This window comes from Callorhinus ursinus, unplaced genomic scaffold (assembly GCF_003265705.2).
Source record: "Callorhinus ursinus isolate GAN/ISIS: 27379988/994484 unplaced genomic scaffold, GSC_fseal_2.0 scaffold1, whole genome shotgun sequence".
Lineage (NCBI taxonomy): Eukaryota > Metazoa > Chordata > Mammalia > Carnivora > Otariidae > Callorhinus > Callorhinus ursinus.
The window spans coordinates 68,154,094-68,175,908 of record NW_027397063.1 but is presented as its reverse complement, the minus strand read 5'-3'; the positions used below and the strand labels follow the sequence as shown (position 1 = coordinate 68,175,908).

Sequence of the window (21,815 nt, the reverse complement as noted above, 5' to 3'; positions counted from 1 at the left end):
GCAGATTCTAAGATAGAATCTTAATTTCCCACCAAAATACTATGAATTACAGAAAAATGCGTAACTAAATTTGACATTCATGCTATCGGTAGCACCCTGTAGCACTTTTTAATTTTTTTAAAATGTTCATGGAACCAAATTGAAAGTTGTCAAAGAGACATGAGGAAGGCAAATACTAGCTCTAGCTATACCTTATGTTCACATAAAACTACAAAAGCAATTAGAGACCTACGTCAAAAAACAATGACAACCAAAAAGAAGAAGAAGAAGAAGAAAGTAAAAGAACTAAGTATAAGGGAACATCATTTTAATGAATCAAAGGAAGCAAAAGCATCCTAGCAACCAGGAAAAAAAAAAAAGTTTAAAAGATTGCTTCAGTACAAAGCAATAAAACATAAGCACTATAAAGTTAGGAGAAGAAAAGAATATACCTAGAACAGCAGACTCTGATGAAAAGATGACTGGATAAGGTAAAAAGGGAGATTAAGTAGATAAGGAGCGTTTGAAATGCAATAGAAAATTACAATTATTTGTAGTAGAACAGACCAGAGCTAACTCTAGAAAACCCTACACTACATATGATATGGAAAACAACCTTGACAAGCTTTCCCGGAAGGCAGACAAAAGGAATAAATGCTAACAGTTAGTGTTTGAATATATAAAATGTATGATACAGAATGCGGATCCAAAGTAAGACTTAGATGTTTCTTAAAATTAATGAGTAGAAGAAACAAAAATATAATAAAACAAGAAAAGAAAAATTAATATTGAGTTATGTTCAAGCATGTAAGTTGAAAGAGCTCACCAATTCCCAAATAATTTCAAGAAAAAAAAATTAGAAACATTCTCACTTTTTTTTTAAACAAAATAAAGAAGGAAGCAAAATCCTTCAAGGATCTAGGGAGAAATAAGCACCTTATCTAGTTTAAGGGAAGAAAATTCAAATTGACCTTGGACTTCTCTGTAACATTAAAATATGCATTGACTCAATTATCCAGTTTCAAGGGAATCCAACTAAAACTAATGTACATCCTAAGGATCTGTGAATTAAAATATGCTCAGCATTGTTATTTTTAATATTTTAAAATTAGAGTAAAATTCATATTCTATAAGAAAGGCATGATTAAGTAAATCATTGTATGTCTAATACTGTAATTGCAACCACTTAAAATTATATTTTTAAATTAGAGCACACTCATGATACATTAAATAAAAAAGATACCAAAATGTTTGTTATGTTCCAGTTTGTATAAGGGTGTGTGTGTGTTTGTCAGAGAGTGTTTGTGTGTATGTATGTGTTTGTATGCATAGGAAAATGTCTAAAATGTTAATGGTGTATATCTCTGGGTAGGGGAAATATGTCATATATTTCCTTTTTTTTCAGAATTTCTATGTGCACATGTTTTTATAATTATGAAAAAACAGACAACTTTATGGAAAAAGAAGTTGAGGAGGCGTTTATAAGTTTTTAATCCTTCATAACTGCTTCTAATAGTGACAGCACTATAGGGAGAGATACGTTATATCTTCAAACATAAAGGTTAGAATGTATAATGTCCACCCAAAGAACTACTGGAAATTCAATGCAATGGACTTGCATCATCAAAGAAGTTCTTAGATATAGGAGATTCTCTTTTCAGATATAGAATCAACTGGCTTCTTCCTTTGATACCTGTAAGGAGAAAAAAACCTAGCTAGAGATAAAAATAACCTTAGAACAGCAATTAAAAAAAAAAAATCCATTTAGAATGTTAAGAAAATGGTGTAAAGGGGAAATAAGTTAAAGCCAGAAACAGAACCCATTAAATAAGCGTAAGTCTTAGAGAAAGAATTATTTTTCTCAGGAATGTAAGTGTGGTCCCTTATTATATTGGATATGAAGACTAATCAGACCTCCAAAAGAAATGCTTCATATGTTCCTCCATATTAAGGATATATTAAAATGTAATAGATATAGCTAAAGGGTGCTTAAGAGGCACCTTTGTAGAATATACAATGTAGAATGCTTATATTAGAGAAACATAAAAGTCTAAAATCAATGATCTAGGATATCAATTTAAAAAATAAAAATAAAGCAATGGCAAACTGAACTGTAGTTCAATTTTTGCAGTTAGGCAAGAATAAAAATTAAAAGTCATGCATATCGGAAAGGAAGGAATAAAACTGTCTTTACTCACAGTTAACATAATCATCTATGTAGAAAATCATAAGATAGCTACAAAAAACTGCTAGACTAATAAGTTTAGCAAGGTGATAGGATGCATAGTCAATATACAAAGATCAATTATGTTTTTATATACTAGAAAAATAAAATTAGAAATTAAAAATTTTAAAGTACCATTTAAACAATTTTTAAAAATACTGAAGGAGCTAACAAAATATGTGCAGGATTTGCATTATACTAAAAACTATGAGACATTCCTGAGAGAAATCAAAAGTTCCTAATTGGAGATATATACCATGTTCATGGATTAAAATACATAATATTGCTAGTATATCAGTTCTTTTCAAGACGACCTATATATTCAAAACAATTTCATCCAAAATTCTACCAGGCATTTTTGTGGTAATCGACAAGTTGCTTGTAAATTTTAAATGGAATTTCAGAGGACCTAAAATAGCCATAACAATTTTGAAAGAGAACAAAATTGGAGGATGTAGATTCCCTGATTTTGAGACTTCGCATAAAGTTAGAATAATCCAAACAGTGTGACACTGATGTATGAATAGACATATAGGTCAATAGAAAAGGGCAGTGTCCAGATAAAGATGTGAACACATGTGGTCAATTAATTTTCAAAAAAAAAATTCTGAGGCAATTGAACAGAGGGAAATGATTGAGATAAACTTTTCAACAAGTGTTGCTGGACAAATTGGACAGCTGTTAGAAAGAAGAAGAGGACGAGGAGGAGGGGAATTGACTGAACAATAGGCATAAGACTAAATGCAAGATCTAAGACTATAAATATTCTACACGCAAATAAAATCCTTCTGACATTGGGTTAGACCAAGATTTCTTAGGACACGACAAGCATAAGCCTTAAAGGCAAAATATTGATAATTCCTCAAAATTAACTGTTTTGGAAAAGCACCAAAAAGTGGGTAAAAAAGATAAGCTGTAGGCTGGGAGAAAGTATATTTTAAAAACGTGTATCTGATAAAGGACTTTTATCTAGAATATATAAAGAATTCTTTCAACTCAAATTAAGAACACAAGCAACCCAATTAAAACAATTAAAATTTAAAAAGTTTAAAAGATTTGAACAAACCCTTCCAAAAAGAATAGTAAATAAGTATATGAAAAAATATAAAATAAATATAAATATATTTATATTTTTAATTATATAACTTCTTTGTATAAAATAAATACATTTATATTTTTAATTTTTTATTAAGTAAAATATAAAAATCTAATTGATGGATATGAAATAAGTGTATGAAAAGATACTCCACATCATTAATCATCAGGGAAATGCTAATTTAAACCATGCTGAGAACCATTACATGCCTGCTAGAATGGTATTAAAACTGACAATAGCAAGTGCTAACAAGGATGTGAACCCTCATACATTGCTGGTGGCAATGTAAAGTGGCACACCCTTTCTGTAGAACAGCTTGGCAGTTGCTTATAAAGTTAAGCATACACTTCCTGAGCAATCATACGTCGAGGTCCCTATCTGGAAAAATAAAAACATGTGTCCTCAGTAAGATTTATATATGAATGTTTGCAAGAGTTTTATTCATAGTAAATACAGACTGGAAATAATTGATGTGTAGATAAATAATGAAATTCCACTAAATAATAAAATGGAATACCGATACATGCCAAAACATGGATGAGCCTCAAAAGCATTATGCGAAATGAAAGAAGCCAGGCACATAAGATTATATACTGTATTGTTCCATTTCTATACAATTCTAAAATAAGGCAGTGAGAGAAAGCAGGTAAATGGTTGCCTAGGGAAGGAGTCAGAAAGAAGGTTAGCTATAAAAGGGGCAAAAGATAATTTTGATGACTGGGCTAGGGGACATGGTTATATAACTGTGTACGTTTGTTAAAAGTCATCAACTGAGGGCGCCTGGGTGGCTCAGTTGGTTAAGCGACTGCCTTTGGCTCAGGTCATGATCCTGGAGTCCCGGGATCGAGTCCCGCATCAGGCTCCCTGCTCAGCAGGGAGTCTGCTTCTCCCTCTGACCCTCTTCCCTCTTGTGCTATCTCTCATTCTCTCCCTCTCAAATAAATAAATAAAATCTTTAGAAAAAAAAAAAAGTCATCAACTGATATACTTAAAAATTGGTATAATTTATAGTAAATTATACCTCAAAGCTGATTAAAACAAAACAAAGAAGAATACATACCCCCAAGAAATTAGACCTTAGAATTAAAGAATCTCAAGTCAATGTTGGGAGCAGTTTGGAGGTAGGATTTTAGAAGTCCCAAAGAGAAAGAGAGAGACATTAAAAGCAGCCAGATGTGTTCCGCTTTTCACCCTGTGCCAACTTGAATTACCAGTGTATTCTGATATCTTGGCGTAAATCAGATTGCCATTCTCTTGTGATCCTGCAGAAGACTGGAAAATTGGTGGAGATAGAGTGGCCATTTGGCAGAGGATAAGGGAAGTGGGGAAGTCGAAAGAATTACGAATACACCGTAGGCCAGGGAGCCCGAATTTAATGCTGGAAAAATATTACACATCAGCACAGATTGAATTTGCGACCAGTGAGGGAAATAAAGTAGCAGAAGCTTGGCTTTGTAAAGAACCGAGCACACCAGGCTGCTTCAGCCCCTCTAGTTACCGAGCAGCAGGCCTGCTAGTTTCACCAGAAGCAATGATCAAAATGGGTCTTGGCCCTGGTCAGATAGTTAGATTGAGTCAATATGAAACTTTCATCCTTAAAATTGGAATATGTGGTCTGCAGTACTAGATGCAGTCCGAGCTGAGGGGGGATATCTAAATTGTCCAAGCTTGGTGTGGAGAACAGAGGAACAACATGAGTCATTCCAGACAGGGAATGGTACGATTGAATTGTGGGTGATGCATGTATGGTGTGTTGGAGGCGTTAAGAGGTTTGCATGGAGAGAACATGCGGTGGGAAGTGAGTGTGTTTGGGGGGTGAGGGGAGGGAAGGAGAGATAGATGGGGTCAGACCACAAAGGGCCTTAACAAACCAGGGGAAAGATCAGGGCCTCCCTCATGACTTGCCCTGAGCTGTAATCAAGAGTACTGACAGACCGCTGGTACTGGCCTCCAAGGTCGGCTTCCTCCTAGTCCAGTATTTTTTCAGTTCTATCACTTGCTGCAGCTCTCTGTAATTAAATGAGCAAACATTATTACACTGAGAAATAAATAAAGAGGAATTGTTGATGGTGAGTCAACGACTTCTGAGCTTGTTTTAATGTTAGAGAAGATTGTGTACCTTTGAAGTTGCTTCAGAGTATAGCCATGCTGTTGGGGATTAGAGAAAGGTAAAACTGCACAAATTTGCACTGCCCAGCCAAGAGAAATCAAGACAAGGGAGTGTTGTTACAGGGCTGGGATTAGGACTCTCCCATACTGGTTGCTAACCAGCTCTTCTCTGTGACCTCAGGCAAGTCCTCTGTATGCCTCCGCTTTCTTATCTATAAAATGGGGATAATAATGCTGATTCATTATCTGTTATCTGCAGTTCTGAGATCCAAAGAGCTCTGAAAACCAAAAGTTGCTTTGGTTTGGTTTTAACTTCATGAAGTTTGTGACAGACTCATTTGGTGGTGAAATCTGGCCTGAACTTTGAAGCTCTATAGTCATGTCCCAGTTGGTGTGAATAGTCATGAATTCTGAAGAAACGTTAACCTTTGATTCTGGGGTGCTGACCTAAATCCTGCTGGAGGTGTTTATAATATATGCTATATGAACTCTACTCCCTTTCTAAAATCAAAACAATTCTGGATTCTAAAATATCTGGCCCCAGGGGTTTCAGATAAGAGACTGTATCCCTGTAATACCTTCCCCATGGGTTTGTGTGAGGAATCCATTTCTGACAGCAGAACTCAGGAAAAGGTAAAGCCATTATTATTTATCATTATTCAGACTCAGAAATGAGATTCCCCTCTCCCACCTCTGAGAACGAGTGAGGGTAACAGCTGATGAAGCCTACATTTCTTTAGTACTCTGACATTTTAGTCTGTCAAGTTTGATTGATAGTATATCAGTTATTGGAATGTGTTTTGTTTTCTTTGAACTGTCCCACTCTGAACACTTATCCTTCCTTTTTTTTTTTTCCAATCTTTACATACTTGGGTAGGTGTCTTATTTGCCTTCAGATGACAAACTTATTTTTCAGTCATTTTTCCTGAGGTGAATCTTAAGAAACTCACGCTTAGGTTATGTATCTCCTAACTAAAACACAAACGGCTATGCTTACTTTCTGCGCATTCTCAGTAAAAGTGAGTTCTTAACGTGCCTTAAGGCAGTGTCTTTGTAAAGTCATTAGTTAAAAACACTAGCACAAAAATACTCTTCTACTTTTCATTCAGTGTTTCCCGAGTAGAATTTTATTTTTGTGGTCAATTCTTGGCATGCTCCCTATTTCCTCAAGCAGTATAAAACCCGTTTGCTGTGTCTAATCCTTGACCTGTGGTCATGGAGAGCTGATTATGCAACACACTTCTCACAATAGGAAATTTTTAACTGAAAATTTCATATACTAAAACCCTTGGGATAAAAAGAAAGATTAAATAAAATATTTCAAGAGGATGAAATAAAGCAGTTACTTTTAAATGAACTTTTTAGTCAGACATTTGCCTTTAGTCAGAGTTAGGCTGAAACATATCAATAATACATCTCTTTGCCACTCTGGCTCCTGGTCCCCAGTGTCTTTCCCCTGGAAGACCGTTGCTGCCAATTTAGGATGGCAACCTGTGTGTGTGTATGTGTTTACCTTTGTTTGGGTAAGTGTTACTAGGTGCCCCACTCTTGGCTGGCTGTGCTGGTGCCTGGTGGTTTCACTGCAGCAGCAAACTGAGGAGGAAGGCAGTGATGGGGCATTGGCCCAGAGAACAGTGATGCTAAGGTTTAATAGAATGTAAGGATTAGAATGGAGACTTTCTACATTGGTTCAGCGATGGGGAAGGGAAGAAACACAGGATAGGAGTTTTTTCTTCTATTTGGTTCTAGGTCTCATGCTTTCTCCCCCTATTTTGTCAGTTCTACAACCAACCAACCAACCAACCAACCAGCGAATCACTGAATTTCCCCTCCCTCAGAAGGAAGTGTGGGGAATACAAGTTTCAGTCACTTATGAGTGAAGAGATCTGTATCTTAATGGCTTTTGCCATCATGATCTGTGCCATTGCAACAGGCCAGTCCTGTTCGTGAGAGTATAGGACCAAATGGCCCCTATCAACTTTCACATTGTCTTAGGCTATGGCATGAGAATATAAGTGCGACCGTTTGGGAAAACATTTGCTTTGCAGTTTTCTAGTTGGTTGGGCCTTGGGTAAAATCTCTTTACTCTCTGCTATATATTCCATCCTAATGTTTTCCCCCATAAATCCTATTTCCTCTGAGTCTCTCTAGAGTATTGTAAGGGCAGGTTAAATTATCATCTGTTTAATATCACTCAATATATGAAAACATTGTTTTTTTCCACTTAGTTTCTGGCATTCTGTAAAGCTGTTTGTGGTATGAATTATTTAAACCCCTCTGAAAATCAATTTCTTCATCCTAACGAGAAGATACCAGAAAATAATGACATCAATGTATTTTGATAAATGTGAACTCTTTTGTTTACAGGATTTTATTTAAAGTTGGAAAAAATGATTAATTTGCTTAGTGACTATAAGTCCTTCTGAAAAGATTGCTAGCTGTCATTGTTGGGAATGTAGCAGCCATTCGTAAATGTGCATCTATAGAAAGTGGACCTGTTCTGATTTGGAATGTAACAAGATCTCCTGTTGGTTCTTTCTTCCTGCCACCATCGGCCCATCTCTAAGCAGTATTCCACTGAACTGAAGAAACTGTACTGCCAAATTGCAAAGACATGTCCCATCCAGATCAAGGTGATGACCCCACCTCCACAGGGCGCTGTCATCCGTGCCATGCCTGTCTACAAGAAAGCTGAGCATGTCACCGAGGTGGTGAAACGATGCCCCAACCACGAGTTGAGCCGTGAATTCAATGAGGGTAAGAATTGGGATCTGGGGCTGTTCAGCTAAGCTCCTGAAAAATAGAGATCCTGTGGAGATTTTTCTTTGGGGTCCATCTACCTGGTTCCAAACTCTGCAATCTGAGGACAGCTCAGTCTACCTTTTTTGTCTAACAGACTATCTGAGAATAATGATAAATGCATTTATGGCTCCATAACAATTGAACTGTTTGTAATTTTATATTGGTAATTACTAGGTGACCTGAACTTGCCTCTACACTTCTACTGTTTGCTTCCTTTTTCTTTCCTTCTTTTTTTAAATGAGAGGGTGTAGGAGGGCCAACCTGACATTTGACCCATTCAGCCCAGGTGAGGGTAACCTTCAGCTTTAGTGGCTTTCTTAGAGTGGTGTCAAGGCTATACCAATTGAGATCTGGAGGGAGCATAAAAGGTGAGAAACACATACACACACACACACACACACACACACACACACACACACACAGTGGAAGAGGAAAGGGGGGGAAGGAATGAAGATAAATAATGAACAAGAGGAGCAAAAAGAAGATCTAGGACATAAGCTGGGAGGGGGGACAGCAAAGTCATGACTGGGAGTCAGGGAGCAGGTATTTTGGGGCCTCCTTTAAGCTCTGTGTCCATGGATAAGTCATGCCCCATGTTCTTTTTTTTTCTTTAAATTTTTATTGTTATGTTAATCACCACACATTACATCATTAGTTTTTGATGTAGTGTTCCTTGATTCATTGTTTGTGCGTAACACCCAGTGCTCCACGCAGAACGTGCCCTTTTTAATACCCATCACCAATGCCCCACGTTCTGAGCCTCAGATCCAACAACAGCTTTACAGAGGAGGTCGCTGTTTCCAAGGGTTCTCTTACACTGGATATTCTAAGGTTCTATGAAGGGAGGCTAAGTAAGGAGGAACGGAAAGTAGAAAGGAAGAACAGGAGAACACAAAAGTATTCATCAGGAGGGTGCAGGAGGCTTGGAGGTTAGGATAATTTATATAGACAATATATTTTAAAAAAGAAATATTGGTAGGTAGCTAGTGTGATGTTGGAATAGATGGTAGAGAAAAATTAATGGAGGAAGAAAGAGAGTGGATAGAAATTTCAACAGAGAAAGTTAAAATCCTCCCATCTTAACACAACTACTTTTTACACATTAATTTCCAGTTCTTGTCTACATGGCCTCATTTTCAATACCTTTCCATCTTGTTCTTCACTTAGCAATATGACTTAAAGATGATTCCTTATAGCTAGGCTCCATTACAGGTTTCCACAACTGCCCTTGATCCATCAAGATGATATAACTGTATTTTGTTTTGTTTTGCTTTCTCACTGTTTGACATAACACCTGTTGTTAGTTTTTGCCAAATAAATGATTCTTCAGAGAGCATTTTCACACTTAATTTTTGACTTTTATAGAGTAACAATTTTTATAGAATGGTAATATATACCCAAAGAGTAAGAACACATTTATGGCTCCCACTCCCAATTCTCAGATCAGTTGCTTTCTTTTAGAGCTCTGTCAAGTATCCCAATTTTGTGAAATTTGGCCTATGTTCTTTTAAAAGCATGCCTCCCTTTTCTGATCCTCCAACCTGGGGCTCTTTCAGCTCCAGAAAACCAGTAAGTTTCTTATCTTTATGACCAAAGCAGGTGTAAATCCAGGGGTTTGGGGCTGGCTCAGTCAGTAGAGCGTATGACTCTTGATCTCAGGGTCCTGAGTTCAAGCCCCACACTGGGTGTAGATCTAAAAAAAAAAAAAAAAAAAAAAAAAAGATGTAAAGGTGTAAAGATGGAGACTTTATGGCAGAGAAAAGAATAGGCAGTGAAAGGTATATCCTTGCCATCTATTACCTCTTGTTAGTATTTTTGCTAATCAGTGTTGGGGAAGTATCTGTTCTCAAGCTGAGTTTTGGGTTTTTTTGTGTGTTTTTATGAACTTGTTCCTTTTCCTTCCCTTTCCCATGGGAGCTAGCAGAATCCCTTCTGTGGATAAGAGCAGAGAAATAGTCATAGAGTTCCTTGACAGCTTGAATTGTTAACCTTCAGCCCCAGAAACAAAGGACTGTTCCCTTAAGTATAGGTGAGCATTCCAGCCCTTTCTACTGTTACAAAGGTACACCTTCATTTATTAGATATCTGGCAATGAGATTCCTTCCTTTCTTCAAGGATGTATGTTTCCTCTATCAAACAAACCATTTCTTTAGCCACAAATATTTTGTCCATGCAGCTTCATTTTCTTTTCTTTTCCTTCCTTTCTCCTTCCCTCCCTCCCTTTCTTTCTTTCTTTCTTTTTCTTTCTTCCTTCCTTCCTTCCTTCTTTCCTTCTTTCCTTCTTTCCTTCTTCCTTCATTTCTTTCTTTCTTTCTTTCTTTTTTCTTTCTTTCTTTTTCTTTCTTTCTTTCTTTCTTTCTTTCTTTTTCTTTCTTTCTTTCTTTCTTTCTTTCTTTCTTTCTTTCTTTCTTTTTCTTTCTTCCTTCCTTCTTTCCTTCCTTCCTTCCTTCCTTCTTTCCTTCTTTCTTTCTTTCTTTCTTCCTTCCTTCCTTCCTTCCTTCCTCCCTCCCTCCCTCTCTCCCTCTCTCTCTCTCTCTCTCTCTTTCTTTCTTTCTTTCTTTTTCTTTTTCTTTTTCTTTTTCTTTTTCTTTTTCTTTCTTTCTTTCTTTCTTCCAAGGCAAAGAACTAACAATTTTGTCTTTCTCTGTTCTGCAGGACAGATTGCACCTCCTAGTCATTTGATTCGAGTAGAAGGGAATAGCCATGCCCAATATGTAGAAGACCCCATCACAGGAAGACAGAGTGTGTTGGTACCTTATGAGCCACCCCAGGTAAAAAGATAAGTACTGGGTTGACTTGGAAGAGCATTCATTTTGGTGATAAAGGGTGTTTTGAGGATCTCTTTCTGCCTCAGTTTTTGTCATCAAATAGAACCCTTCTTGTCTTTCTCCTCTCCCTCTTTACCACACTGCTTCTCTATCCCCTTCAGAACTCCTACATTTGTATTAAGTTTACTTAATAACATTGCTATGTACCCAGGTTCCCATCTTAAAGGCCAATGATAATTGAACTTGCAATTGGGTAAATACCTGACTCATCTAGAGAATTTAACTGGCAATTGAACTGGTAGTAGATGTGGACCGGATGCCAGTATATTCCCAGTGGTCTACAGATGGGAGACTCTGAGGGGGATCTCTTAGCTCAAGTTTGGACAAACAGGTGGCAGATTAGGAAAGCAGTCTGGTTCTATAGTAAGAACACTGGAGTAGTGTTACCAGAGTCTCATGGTTTTCCGGCTTGCTATGTGGACCGTTAGCCTGTGGCTCTCCCTCTCTAAGCTTCAGTTGCCTCGCCCATAAACAACCACTTTGGAATAGATGATTTAATTCTGAGGACCTTTTCAGCTCCAGAGTGTTCTTTATGGAAGTGTACATTTAAATCTGTGTTAAGCTATTTTACCCACACAGGGGAAATTTCACTGGGTGTTGCTGCTATTTTGGATAATATTTTCATTTCTCCCCATTTGAATTAGGTGATAGGGATTAGCTTGTGAATGAACAGGATCAATAGGATCAAAAAGTTTTATGATTTAGGGGCACCTCGGTGGCTCAGTTGGTTATGAGACCGACTCTTGATTTCTGCTCAGGTCATGATCTCAGGGTTGTGAGACGGAGTCCCGCATCAGGCTCTGTGCTGAGCGGGGAGCCTGATTTTCTCTCTCTCTCTTTCCTTCTCCCTGTGCCCCACCCCCTGCTCTCTCTCTCTTTCTCTAAAATAAATAAATCTTTTTTTTAAGTATTATGTTTTAAAGTCTTTTTTGCCTTTCTAATTTAATGTAAATATTTAAAATAAAATAGATTTAATTTAAATCTAATTTCTAATTTAGTGTCCGGTGTTGCAAAGATTAGCTTTAAGCTTCCCAAGAGGCAAGGCAAAGAGGAATCTACAATGGGTTTTAGAGTTTGTCTTGCTAGAAGAGAGCATATCATCTCATCAGAGTGAGTTGGTTAACTAGAGAAGAGAACTGAGAAGGAAGAACATCAGCTCAAACCATTGTTAACCTGGACTGTTTTTCCTCCTGTGTTCAGGTTGGCACTGAATTCACGACAGTCCTGTACAATTTCATGTGTAACAGCAGTTGTGTTGGAGGGATGAACCGCCGTCCAATTTTAATCATTGTTACTCTGGAAACCAGAGAGTAAGTGGCATGTGCAGAATTGTCATTCTGCAAAACACCGTGGGCAGAGGGCAACGTGAAATTGTGTTTGCTCTATCATTAACTTTCCATGTACAGCAAAGAGCTACCCTTGATTTTGTCCTTTGTGCTTTAAATCCTGGCTGCAAACAGTGACATAAAAGATCTAAGAAGGTGGAGACAGAGCAGGGTGCGTTAAGGGAGAGGGAAGAAAAGAACCAGGAAGGCATGCAAGTCACTTCATACCTGAATTCTTGACATTTGACTGCAGTAGTTTCTGATTAGACAGTGTTTGTTTTCATGTGGCTCCCAAGGCAGTTAACAGTTTCTTTGAGTAAGTCTGGGCTGCCTAAGGGGGTTTTATCCAGAAACATCCACTGGCTTAACTCAACTTTCCTTCAAAATCTGTAGCTAAATACAGCTGTTCAGTTAATGGCTTGGAGGTTCTTTGCAGAACAAATGGAATGTTATTTACTAATATTGCTTATGGCACATAAGCCCTTTTGTGTTTTGCCAAGTGCTTCTGGGTCCATCCTCAAAGCAGCCATGAGTGAGCTGGTGGTGATGGTGGATGGGTGACGGCTAGCATTGGATATGGAAATGAGAGAATGCCAGGGACTTTTACACTTCTTTTCACTTTCACCCTTTCTCTCCCTCCTCTCTGATTCCTAGCGGGCAAGTCCTGGGCCGACGCTGCTTTGAGGCCCGGATCTGTGCTTGCCCAGGGAGAGACCGGAAGGCGGATGAAGACAGCATCAGGAAGCAGCAGGTGACGGACAGCGCAAAGAACGGTGACGGTACGAAGCGCCGTAAGTAGCTGTAGTAGCCAAATGTGGTAGGGTGAAATCTTCTCCAGATGTGGGGGCCAAGAGCAATACTGGGGAAGCTGCATAGGAAGACCTACCTCAGGGCTTCAGGGGCAAGTATGACTTGAGGTCCTACAGCCAGTGTGAATGGCTGTCCCGCTAATGGAGGACTCAAGGTGTGCAAGACAGCTTTGCAAAAGCAAATCATCATGGTGAGGATTCCTTAGTCCAGCGGTCCTCAAACTGTGACTCCCAGACCAGTAGCATCAGCATCATCTTGCAACTGGGTAGAAGTGCAAAGTCTTAGTTCCCAGACCTGCTGAATCAGAAACTCTGGGTGTGAGCCACTGATACCAGTTTATCTTTCTGGAATTGTGCACAAGGACTGAAAATGGCATCTGTCTACCTTATGAATTCCTGGGAATAGTGAGATTTACAAATGTATTTCACAAAGGATGGTCTGGGGAATATGCAGATGCGGGTTTCATGGAGTTTTGACACGTATGACTGTCTTGGGGCCTCAAGGTACCTCATTTATAATGAGACTAATGATTTAGGTCGTTGTTTTCAAACTCTTTTTGTTAAGCAGTAAAAGCTTTTTTTTTTTAAATGAAATATTTAAAATATTCTTTTTGAAGGGGGCAGCAGTCAGGGGTGGTCTGTGGCTTTCAATCACCCCTTGCCAGTGTGGTACAGGGGCCTAGACCTCCAGGCAGCAAAGTGTGAAAACCACTGATCCACTTGTGCATCTAACCTATGAGAAGAAATTGATTCTAGAAGGTGCCTCACATAAGCCTATTATCACTACAAGTATTTTAAAGTATACCACGCTGTGACTTATTTCATGAAAACACGTTTTAATCTTATTACTGGTTAGTATCCAGAAGAAATATAAATTGTATTGCATTTTACAGAACAACAGAATGTTTTAACAGCTACTCATCATCAACTTCTAACTTTTCCATATGATTTGCCTTTCCTCTTAGGCTCCTTCTCTCCCTGATTATTCCTCAAAGAAGTGTGTGTGTATATATATATATATACACACACACACACACACACACACACACACACACACATACACACACACACATACAGACACAATACATACATATGTATATAATTCTATCTCCACCCTAACTTTGCTCATGAGTCTGTCTGGTGGCATCGTTTCTATATGCTTCCCTGAGCACCTCAGTTACCTACAAATTAATAACTTTTAGGAAGAATAGATTATCCGAACTTTGGCAAAAGAATCCTCTCTATATCCTGGATCCTGGCTATAGTTTCTAATGTTGGAAACCTTAAGGATTTATGAGCTGCATCCACTCCCTTTACCAAAGGGAAAATGAGGGCCCGGGAGTGGAACTGTCTGTCTGAAGTTACCTGATGTCCTCACTGCCGCGGGAGGGCTGAACACACAAGCTGAGCGCATGGGCAAGACAACTTCTACAACACCCTTTCCTTCACCTCCTTGGAAGATAAATGATCTGAAAAATAAAATGCCAAACCCATTTATCTTCCTTCCCTGAACAGCTGTTCACAGACACACGCCAGCAAGACACGGGGATTCCTGCAGCACCACTTAGGCCAAAGGCTCTCCTCCAGCTTCCCGGATGTCTTCCTTCTACTTATTCCTCCCCACCCTCCCCACCTCATTATTGTTAGGTGTACACTTAATGTAAATGCAGTGATCACCAAGGAAGTGGAGGCTTGGAACTGAAAACTCTAATCTCACAGGTTTGCTGAGGCTACTGTCTGTTTAATAAATGTACTAGTGCTTCAGAAATGTTCCCAGGATGAAACTTGCATTTTCCCTCCACCAGCTTTTCGTCAGAACACACATGGCATCCAGATGACATCCATTAAGAAACGGAGGTCCCCAGATGATGAGCTGTTATACTTACCAGTGAGTCTCCCTTGAGTCTTCACAATTGCTTCCGTTTTACCGTCTCTGAATGAGCTTTTCCTCTGTGTCATCTTATTATCTGTGACAATGAGAAAGGGACGATGGTGACTAGGGAGATAAAACAGGGAGAAAATATTGTTTGAAAAATCAGGAAATAATCCGTCTCTTCCGCTATTTTGAAATCTGTCAGTAGTGCGGGCTTCTCTACTTACTACTCGCCCAATCAAAGCTACTCTTCTAATATAATTTTTCTTACCCAAATATTTAAAATTAAGTTGCAGTTCATTGTTTAAGAATGTAAGATTACCCCAGACAGTGTGGCCAAGACTGAGATTTTGTCAGAAGGAGCTCACAGATTTGACAGTACAACATTTATGGACTTGAATGCGATTTCTTTTAGGAAGTGCTATAAAGAAAGCCAAGCAAGACAGGATCCTCAGTTATATGTGAATGGCCAGAAGACTCAGCCCAGTTGTTTTGTAAGAGCATTGTTCATTCCTATGAGGAACATGAGTCCTCTCAAGGTCACTAAGGTTCCCTTTTTAGACTATGCTTGCAGTCTGTTGAATTCTTAGCACCTTAGGTTTTGGCCATGGAGAGTGGTGGCAAAGTCGTGGTAACCAGCATAACCCTCACCATCTGAACGTACCTGAGACCCAGGCAAGCCGGGCCGGGAGATTTGACAGGGGTTGCCGCCCCTGTATTGACGCCAAAGCAACTCAACAGGTTTGGGTGTGACTTACCTGCTTCCCCACCTTCTCTGGGCCCTGACCTCCGGGGCAACAGACTGCTTGCTAGTCAAACAATGAGACGGTGAGTTAGCCAAGATTCTCAGTGTCTTTTTTCTCAAGCTACCTATGGAAACGGACTTGTGAACTTTAAGTTCAACATTATCCTGATAAACCAAATATTCCAAAAGACCTAATATGTTTTCAGGTGTTGAGATAGGAACCAGTTTGTACTAAGGAAGGGGGTACCTTGTCATCAGTTACATCTTATGTTTAGTGAAGAATTAGCCAAACGGGGATGTGTGAATTAAGGAAAAAAAAAAAAAAAAACTTTTAATTTAACATGAATTTAGTTGGTATCTGTTGGGTGGCAAATATGCTAGACCCTGAGTATTCAGAGATCAGTAGAATATAATTTTTACCTTCAAAGAGCTTGCCTTCTAGCAAGGAGACAGTTAGAATGTAATGAAATAAATCCCTCCGTAGAGCTGGGCATGATGCCGTGGGAGCACATAGAAAGGGCAGAACACTCACCCAAAGACTGAGATCAGGGGAAGCTTTGCAGAAGTGACCGTAGAGCTGGGACAAATAGGAGCTAACCTGACATATGGTAGAGAAAAATTTTCCATTTCTGAATTCTGACAAATCCTGCCTCTCAGGGCGGGGCCCGGGGTGAGGCCAGCAAAATGCCTAGGGAGCAGATTTGAAATAGGCACTCGCTCTTGGGGCCCTGCAAGTGCTCATGCACCCTGCTGGTCTCGCTCCAGTCCTGGCCCTGCTCATACTTTTTAAAAGCTTTTAAGAGACCTTCTTAGAGAAGCATGTTTTGCCTCAGCTGAAAACTTCAGTCTTTCCAGAGATAAGTTAATAACCATTAATTCTCATTACTTTTGGTAGTTATTTCTTATAAACTCACTGCAAATGCTGTTCTAACAAACACTGACTCATGGGGAAGTTCAGGATGAAGTTCCCGTGAGTCTCTGATCACAACATTTTCTGCAACCAGTCAGTACATAACCTTGTTTGATGTGTGTTTCTCTTTAAAGACACCTTATTTCATGTGTACTATTGATTCATTAACACCGAACTCATGACCAACAGTGCTACAACTCATGCCTAAATGAAGCTTATCTAACATATTTTCTCCATAAGGCACATGGCAGCCTTCTGGCACCTGGAATCCTAGACAGCGCTTCAGCATTACCCTTGGGGACCAGTTTAAAGAGCAGGTTCACCAAAAAAACCAACACACAACAAAACAAAACAAAACAAATGCACACAAAACACACACACACACACACACACAAAACTAAAACAAACAAACAAAACCAACAACAACAACCCTCCCCCCCGACACACACACACTGTAGAAAATGTGGCACTCAGTAGACCAGGGAGAGGACACTTGTTTGCAGCATAAAAGCTGGAGCGAGACAGCAGAACATGCCATCATGCCCCTGAGCTGGAAACGTGCGCGAGCAGCTGCAGTGTGGCCCTCTGTGTGTGTCTGTGTGGCCACGGAGCGCCGCAAGGCTCGGTTTCCTTGTCACAAAGGACTGTTGCAAGCAGGCGAATTCGGCAATACGGAATCCACAGAGGGGGACTGACTGTGCTGCTAACCGTTCCAGAGCTCTTCATTTTCCCTTTGTCTCTCCTTGCGCCCTGCACGTAGGTGAGGGGCCGTGAGACCTATGAAATGCTGCTGAAGATCAAGGAGTCCCTGGAGCTCATGCAGTACCTGCCTCAGCACACGATCGAGACTTATAGGCAGCAGCAGCAGCAGCAGCACCAACATTTACTTCAGAAACAGTGAGTGTGTCGCTGTGCCCTCTCAGGAGGCGTCTGGGTCCAAAATCGGACGGTGGGTGGGCGATGAGAAGACCCGAGGCGGGGAGACAGCAGAGCATCATAGGTTCCCATGAACTGGTGTGGGGACCCTTTTCAGTTTCAACAATCTTCTCGGTGTCTTTCCATAGAGCCTGGAGAAGGTCCACCTAGCTTCTGAAATTGAAGCTAAAACATTTGAGGTGAATTACAAAGAGACTCATGCTAACAGAGTTTGCTCTCTCTACCCCTCATCCGTACACATCTATCCAGAGAAGAATTTTGAATATACAGTCTACTCTAGTCATAATGTGTATATGCAACAACATGTAACCTTCCCCATCCTGGTGCATTGTCCTGTACCTCACCTGGGAGGCACACAATCCACTTTAGGGAAAACCATTGTAGACTGGGGATAGCACATGGGTTTGTAAGTGATTTCTTGGAGAAGATTCTGTTGAGGATTCTGAGACCCTAGCGCATGCTCCTTGGGAAGCCGTCTGGAGGCAAAAGGGCAAAGTAGCATCTTATTGCCATGTTTCAGCATCTCTGTTCGAGGTTGTCTTCCAGCAATACATTTTTACAGAAATTGGGCCAGATTTTGCAACCATATTAGATCTACGTGCAGTGTATAAGTTATATATTTATATGTTAATTTTTACCTTGACTCTTGGATCTTTGATGATATTAATTGTTTTGTGACTAATCAGAATAGAATAGCTCTCATGGGAGAAAGGAAAGTTGTCAAATCAAGATTCTGTTGACATTCACCCTTCTGTGGTTAAGAATAATCACTTGTTAGCTTAAGTGTCTATACTGGAGATATTGGCAGAGTCTCCATAGATAATGTAAAATGTATACATTTTAGGCCCCTTTAAGTAATTCAAACATTCAGCTCTGCTCTTCAGACCGAAAGAAATGAAGCCAAAATCATCTTGCCTCAGGCAAAGATTGTCTTTTACAATAGAAATGTAAATGAACAATAAATAATGGTTATTTTCTGATACATTAATAGTAGCTATAGAGAGAGAGCTATGGAAAGTATAAGGAAGAGGGCTCAACATAAATGCAGCCGAGGTGTTGGACTGCATCTGTGATACTCAGGAGGCATCCTCTGAGCACCTGAGGGTTATGGGGTATGGGGTGGACAGCAGAGGGGTGGAAAAGGAGTGTGCTCTCCCTTAAAGGACTTCAGGCTCATTGAGCATTTAAGACCTCGTTTGCCTAGAAGGGATCTCACCATTTACTTTGAGCATAAAAGCTTTGCAAATCATAATTATAAAGTTTTATAGTAAGGCTGAGTGGGAAGTTTAATCAAGAGGTTTCTTGGGGACACAGAATATTCCAAAGGAGAATGAGAACTCAGGGTTGCAGACAGAGTTCCCATTGCAAATCCTATATATTCTTTAGGATATCAGAAGGAAATATATGTTAATATATTCAAGTGTAAAACTGATTTAGTTCTTATAAAATCTTATAGCAGGGATCAAAGAAACAGACCTATAACATCATTTACAGACCAAGAGAGGCTAAGTGCCTCTCTCTTAAGAGGGAAACGTGTATGTGATGGTATTAAGAAACATTCCCAAATTGCCTCCAGTTCACTCTGGAAATGTTTGGCTCAGCCAAAATGACCTCAGAAGAATTATATAGCAGCACATCATGCTGAACTAGTCACTCTCTTTGGTAGTCTTCCCCATCTTTTTTTCCAGTTAACAGGAAAAGTATTGTCAGGCCAAATTGATACTTATTAAATGATGTGGTTTAGAAAATCTGACCATTTAGCACAGGAGTTGGCAAACTTTTTTTCTGTGAAACACTGGTAGTAAACATCTTCGATTTTCTGGTCCATATGGTCTCTTGCCGCTAGCTACCTAGTTCTGCCTCTGTAGCACAAAAGCAACCACGGTGTGTAAATGAATGAGAATGGCTGGTGCTTTTTATGGACACTGAAACTTGAATTCCATATAATTTTCATATCATGAAATAATTCTTCTTTTGAATTTTCACATCTTTTAAAAATGTAAAAGCCATTCTTAGCCTGTGGGCCGGATTTGGCCTATTCACTGTACTTTGCCAATTCTTGTTCTAGGTAAATCGGTGGATCTTCCTTCATTGCCTCTGAAAGCTTAGACTTATTTTTAAAAATTTATTTATATATTAGAGAGAGGAGGGGGAGGGGTAGAGGGAGAGGGTGAGGGAAACTTAAGCAGACGTGGGGTTTGCAGTCAAATGCTCTACCACTGAGCTATACCCCCCAGACGTGGGGTTTGATCTCAAGACCCTGAGACCTGAGCTGAAACTAAGAGTCAGATAATTAACCGACTGCACCACCCAGGTGCCTCATGGCTTAGATTTTTTTTTTTTATAGGAGTATTTGGAAGCTAATATGTGTATCCTAAAGCAGAGAGGTATGGAAATGTTTTAGGAAAGCATACAGTGATTTTTAAAATGGTATTTCAATATCTAAAAAACGACAGCCTTTAACAGAGATCTCTTTTGTCTGAGAAAGTTAGGTATGCCTATCCAGACACAAAATATGGTTAATGATGAAACCTTATCATCAGTTAAGACTGGAATACTTGAGTTGATTCATGTAACAAACTTTTTACTGAAGATCTGTTACAGCGAAGTATTAAGGATGGGGTAAGAAAGATGAAGTTCCTACTTTCCCAGAGTTTATGAATTAGCGGTGAATTCCTAACCAGACCACCTTTTGAATCTTAAGAGAGCTCTGGAAATTCATTCTGAGCATTGTGTAAATTAATAGGACAATTTGAAACAATTCCTCTAGATCACACAATAAAAGGAATAGTTTAGTGTCAGTGTTAGAGATTTCATAAGCAGGAAGATCTACCTTAGTCAGTCAGGGACTTGGGCAATTTGTGTTTGTTGACTTGGAGTACATGAGCATACATAACTCTGTGTTTGCACGGGATGAGTTACCAGTGCTTAGTCTGAGTGTCTGGCACTGCTCTGAAGGTAAATTATTTTATAATTCATCTTTCGTAAAGCAGTCTGTTTCATCAAAGAAGAAAATGCATATTAAAATTGTTATTTCAAAAAGCTCAAGAGATATTAGAAACATATCGTCCCTCTTTTGCAAGTGTAGCCACAGATAAATAGTGAGAGAACAGAGCCTCATGGGTCCCTGGGGTATCCATTTAAAAGCATTATTGCATGTTTTTGAATTATCTCCCAGTGTACAAGAGCTAACTTCAGTGTGACGACTTGTGCATGGAAATGTGACAGACTGCAAAAGAAATCTTTGCAAAATACAGACATTTGGTCTAATTTTGCCTTTGTTATATTATATATACATGGGTCTCCAATGATTGACAGAAGTCTATATAAATTCTCCAGTTGCTGGTTCTTCCCCTGGGTTTTTTTCAGCTCTCTTATTTTCATGCAAATCTCCAACAAAGAGCATGAATGACTAGACCAAAGAAAAATGGAAATCTAATTCCCTGGCAATCATTTGAAAAGAATAAATCGGCTTGGAAAATGCCTATAATAGCCTGTGATTTCCTTTCCAAAAATATAGACCAATTTTATGCTGGTAAGGGATCAATTTTGTGCTTTTCTTTTTAGTAGAGGAAAAATTAGTGGGAAGGAAATACACAGTTTCTACTAAGCGGCAATAAAATATTTTCAGTTGAATTACTTCTATTAGTTTCTCACTGTGTGTTTTCTCTCTGCTTGCTTTACATTTGTGCATGGTGTTCCTTTTTCAAAAATCCCTTCAGTTACCTTCATGATCATGGGCTTTATGGAGGGTAAATTTTACACTGAGTTTTTGTGAATCAAATTGTTATGAGTAGGCTTTATACCATTTACAAAGAAATTTGATTGTAGTTGATTTGCTCATGTTGGAATAAACATCTGGGGTTATGTTTATAGAAGCCCGAATCTAGTGGCAGGACAAACTGGACCCATTCTTGACACTAGACTCCTTGCCTTCACATTTTCAAAGGACATTAACTCTTAAGACAGCTTTGCAGAAGCTGCTTGAGACCTTTTTAGCAATCTTTTGATGTGTGCACTTTGGACCAATAGTATTGCTTTTTCATTTTTTCCTGTAGTTTATCCTCCTTCTCTGATCTCAGGCCAACATCATTTTGTTAAAATTTTACTTAGCTGAACTCTTGTTTTCCCCTGAAAAATCATTTTTGAGTTTCTGCCAGATGGCTTTATTTTAAGTGT

At 39.1% G+C, this 21,815-nt stretch overlaps 1 protein-coding gene across 5 annotated transcripts in view; it reads left to right on the top strand.

Annotated features, from left to right (window-relative positions):
• Positions 1 to 21,815, top strand: part of TP63 (tumor protein p63) — a 229,084-nt gene that overhangs the window by 187,112 nt on the left and 20,157 nt on the right. For 4 of the 5 annotated variants that reach the window (XM_025869205.2, XM_073895645.1, XM_025869209.2 and 1 more), the window contains 6 exons: positions 7,979 to 8,165; positions 10,866 to 10,981; positions 12,239 to 12,348; positions 13,018 to 13,154; positions 14,978 to 15,060; positions 17,461 to 17,597. In XM_025869205.2, coding sequence (XP_025724990.1) covers positions 7,979 to 8,165; positions 10,866 to 10,981; positions 12,239 to 12,348; positions 13,018 to 13,154; positions 14,978 to 15,060; positions 17,461 to 17,597 — 770 coding nt within the window. The remainder of the gene's footprint in view (positions 1 to 7,978; positions 8,166 to 10,865; positions 10,982 to 12,238; positions 12,349 to 13,017; positions 13,155 to 14,977; positions 15,061 to 17,460; positions 17,598 to 21,815) is intronic. The other variant, XM_025869207.2, reaches the window with a different exon arrangement.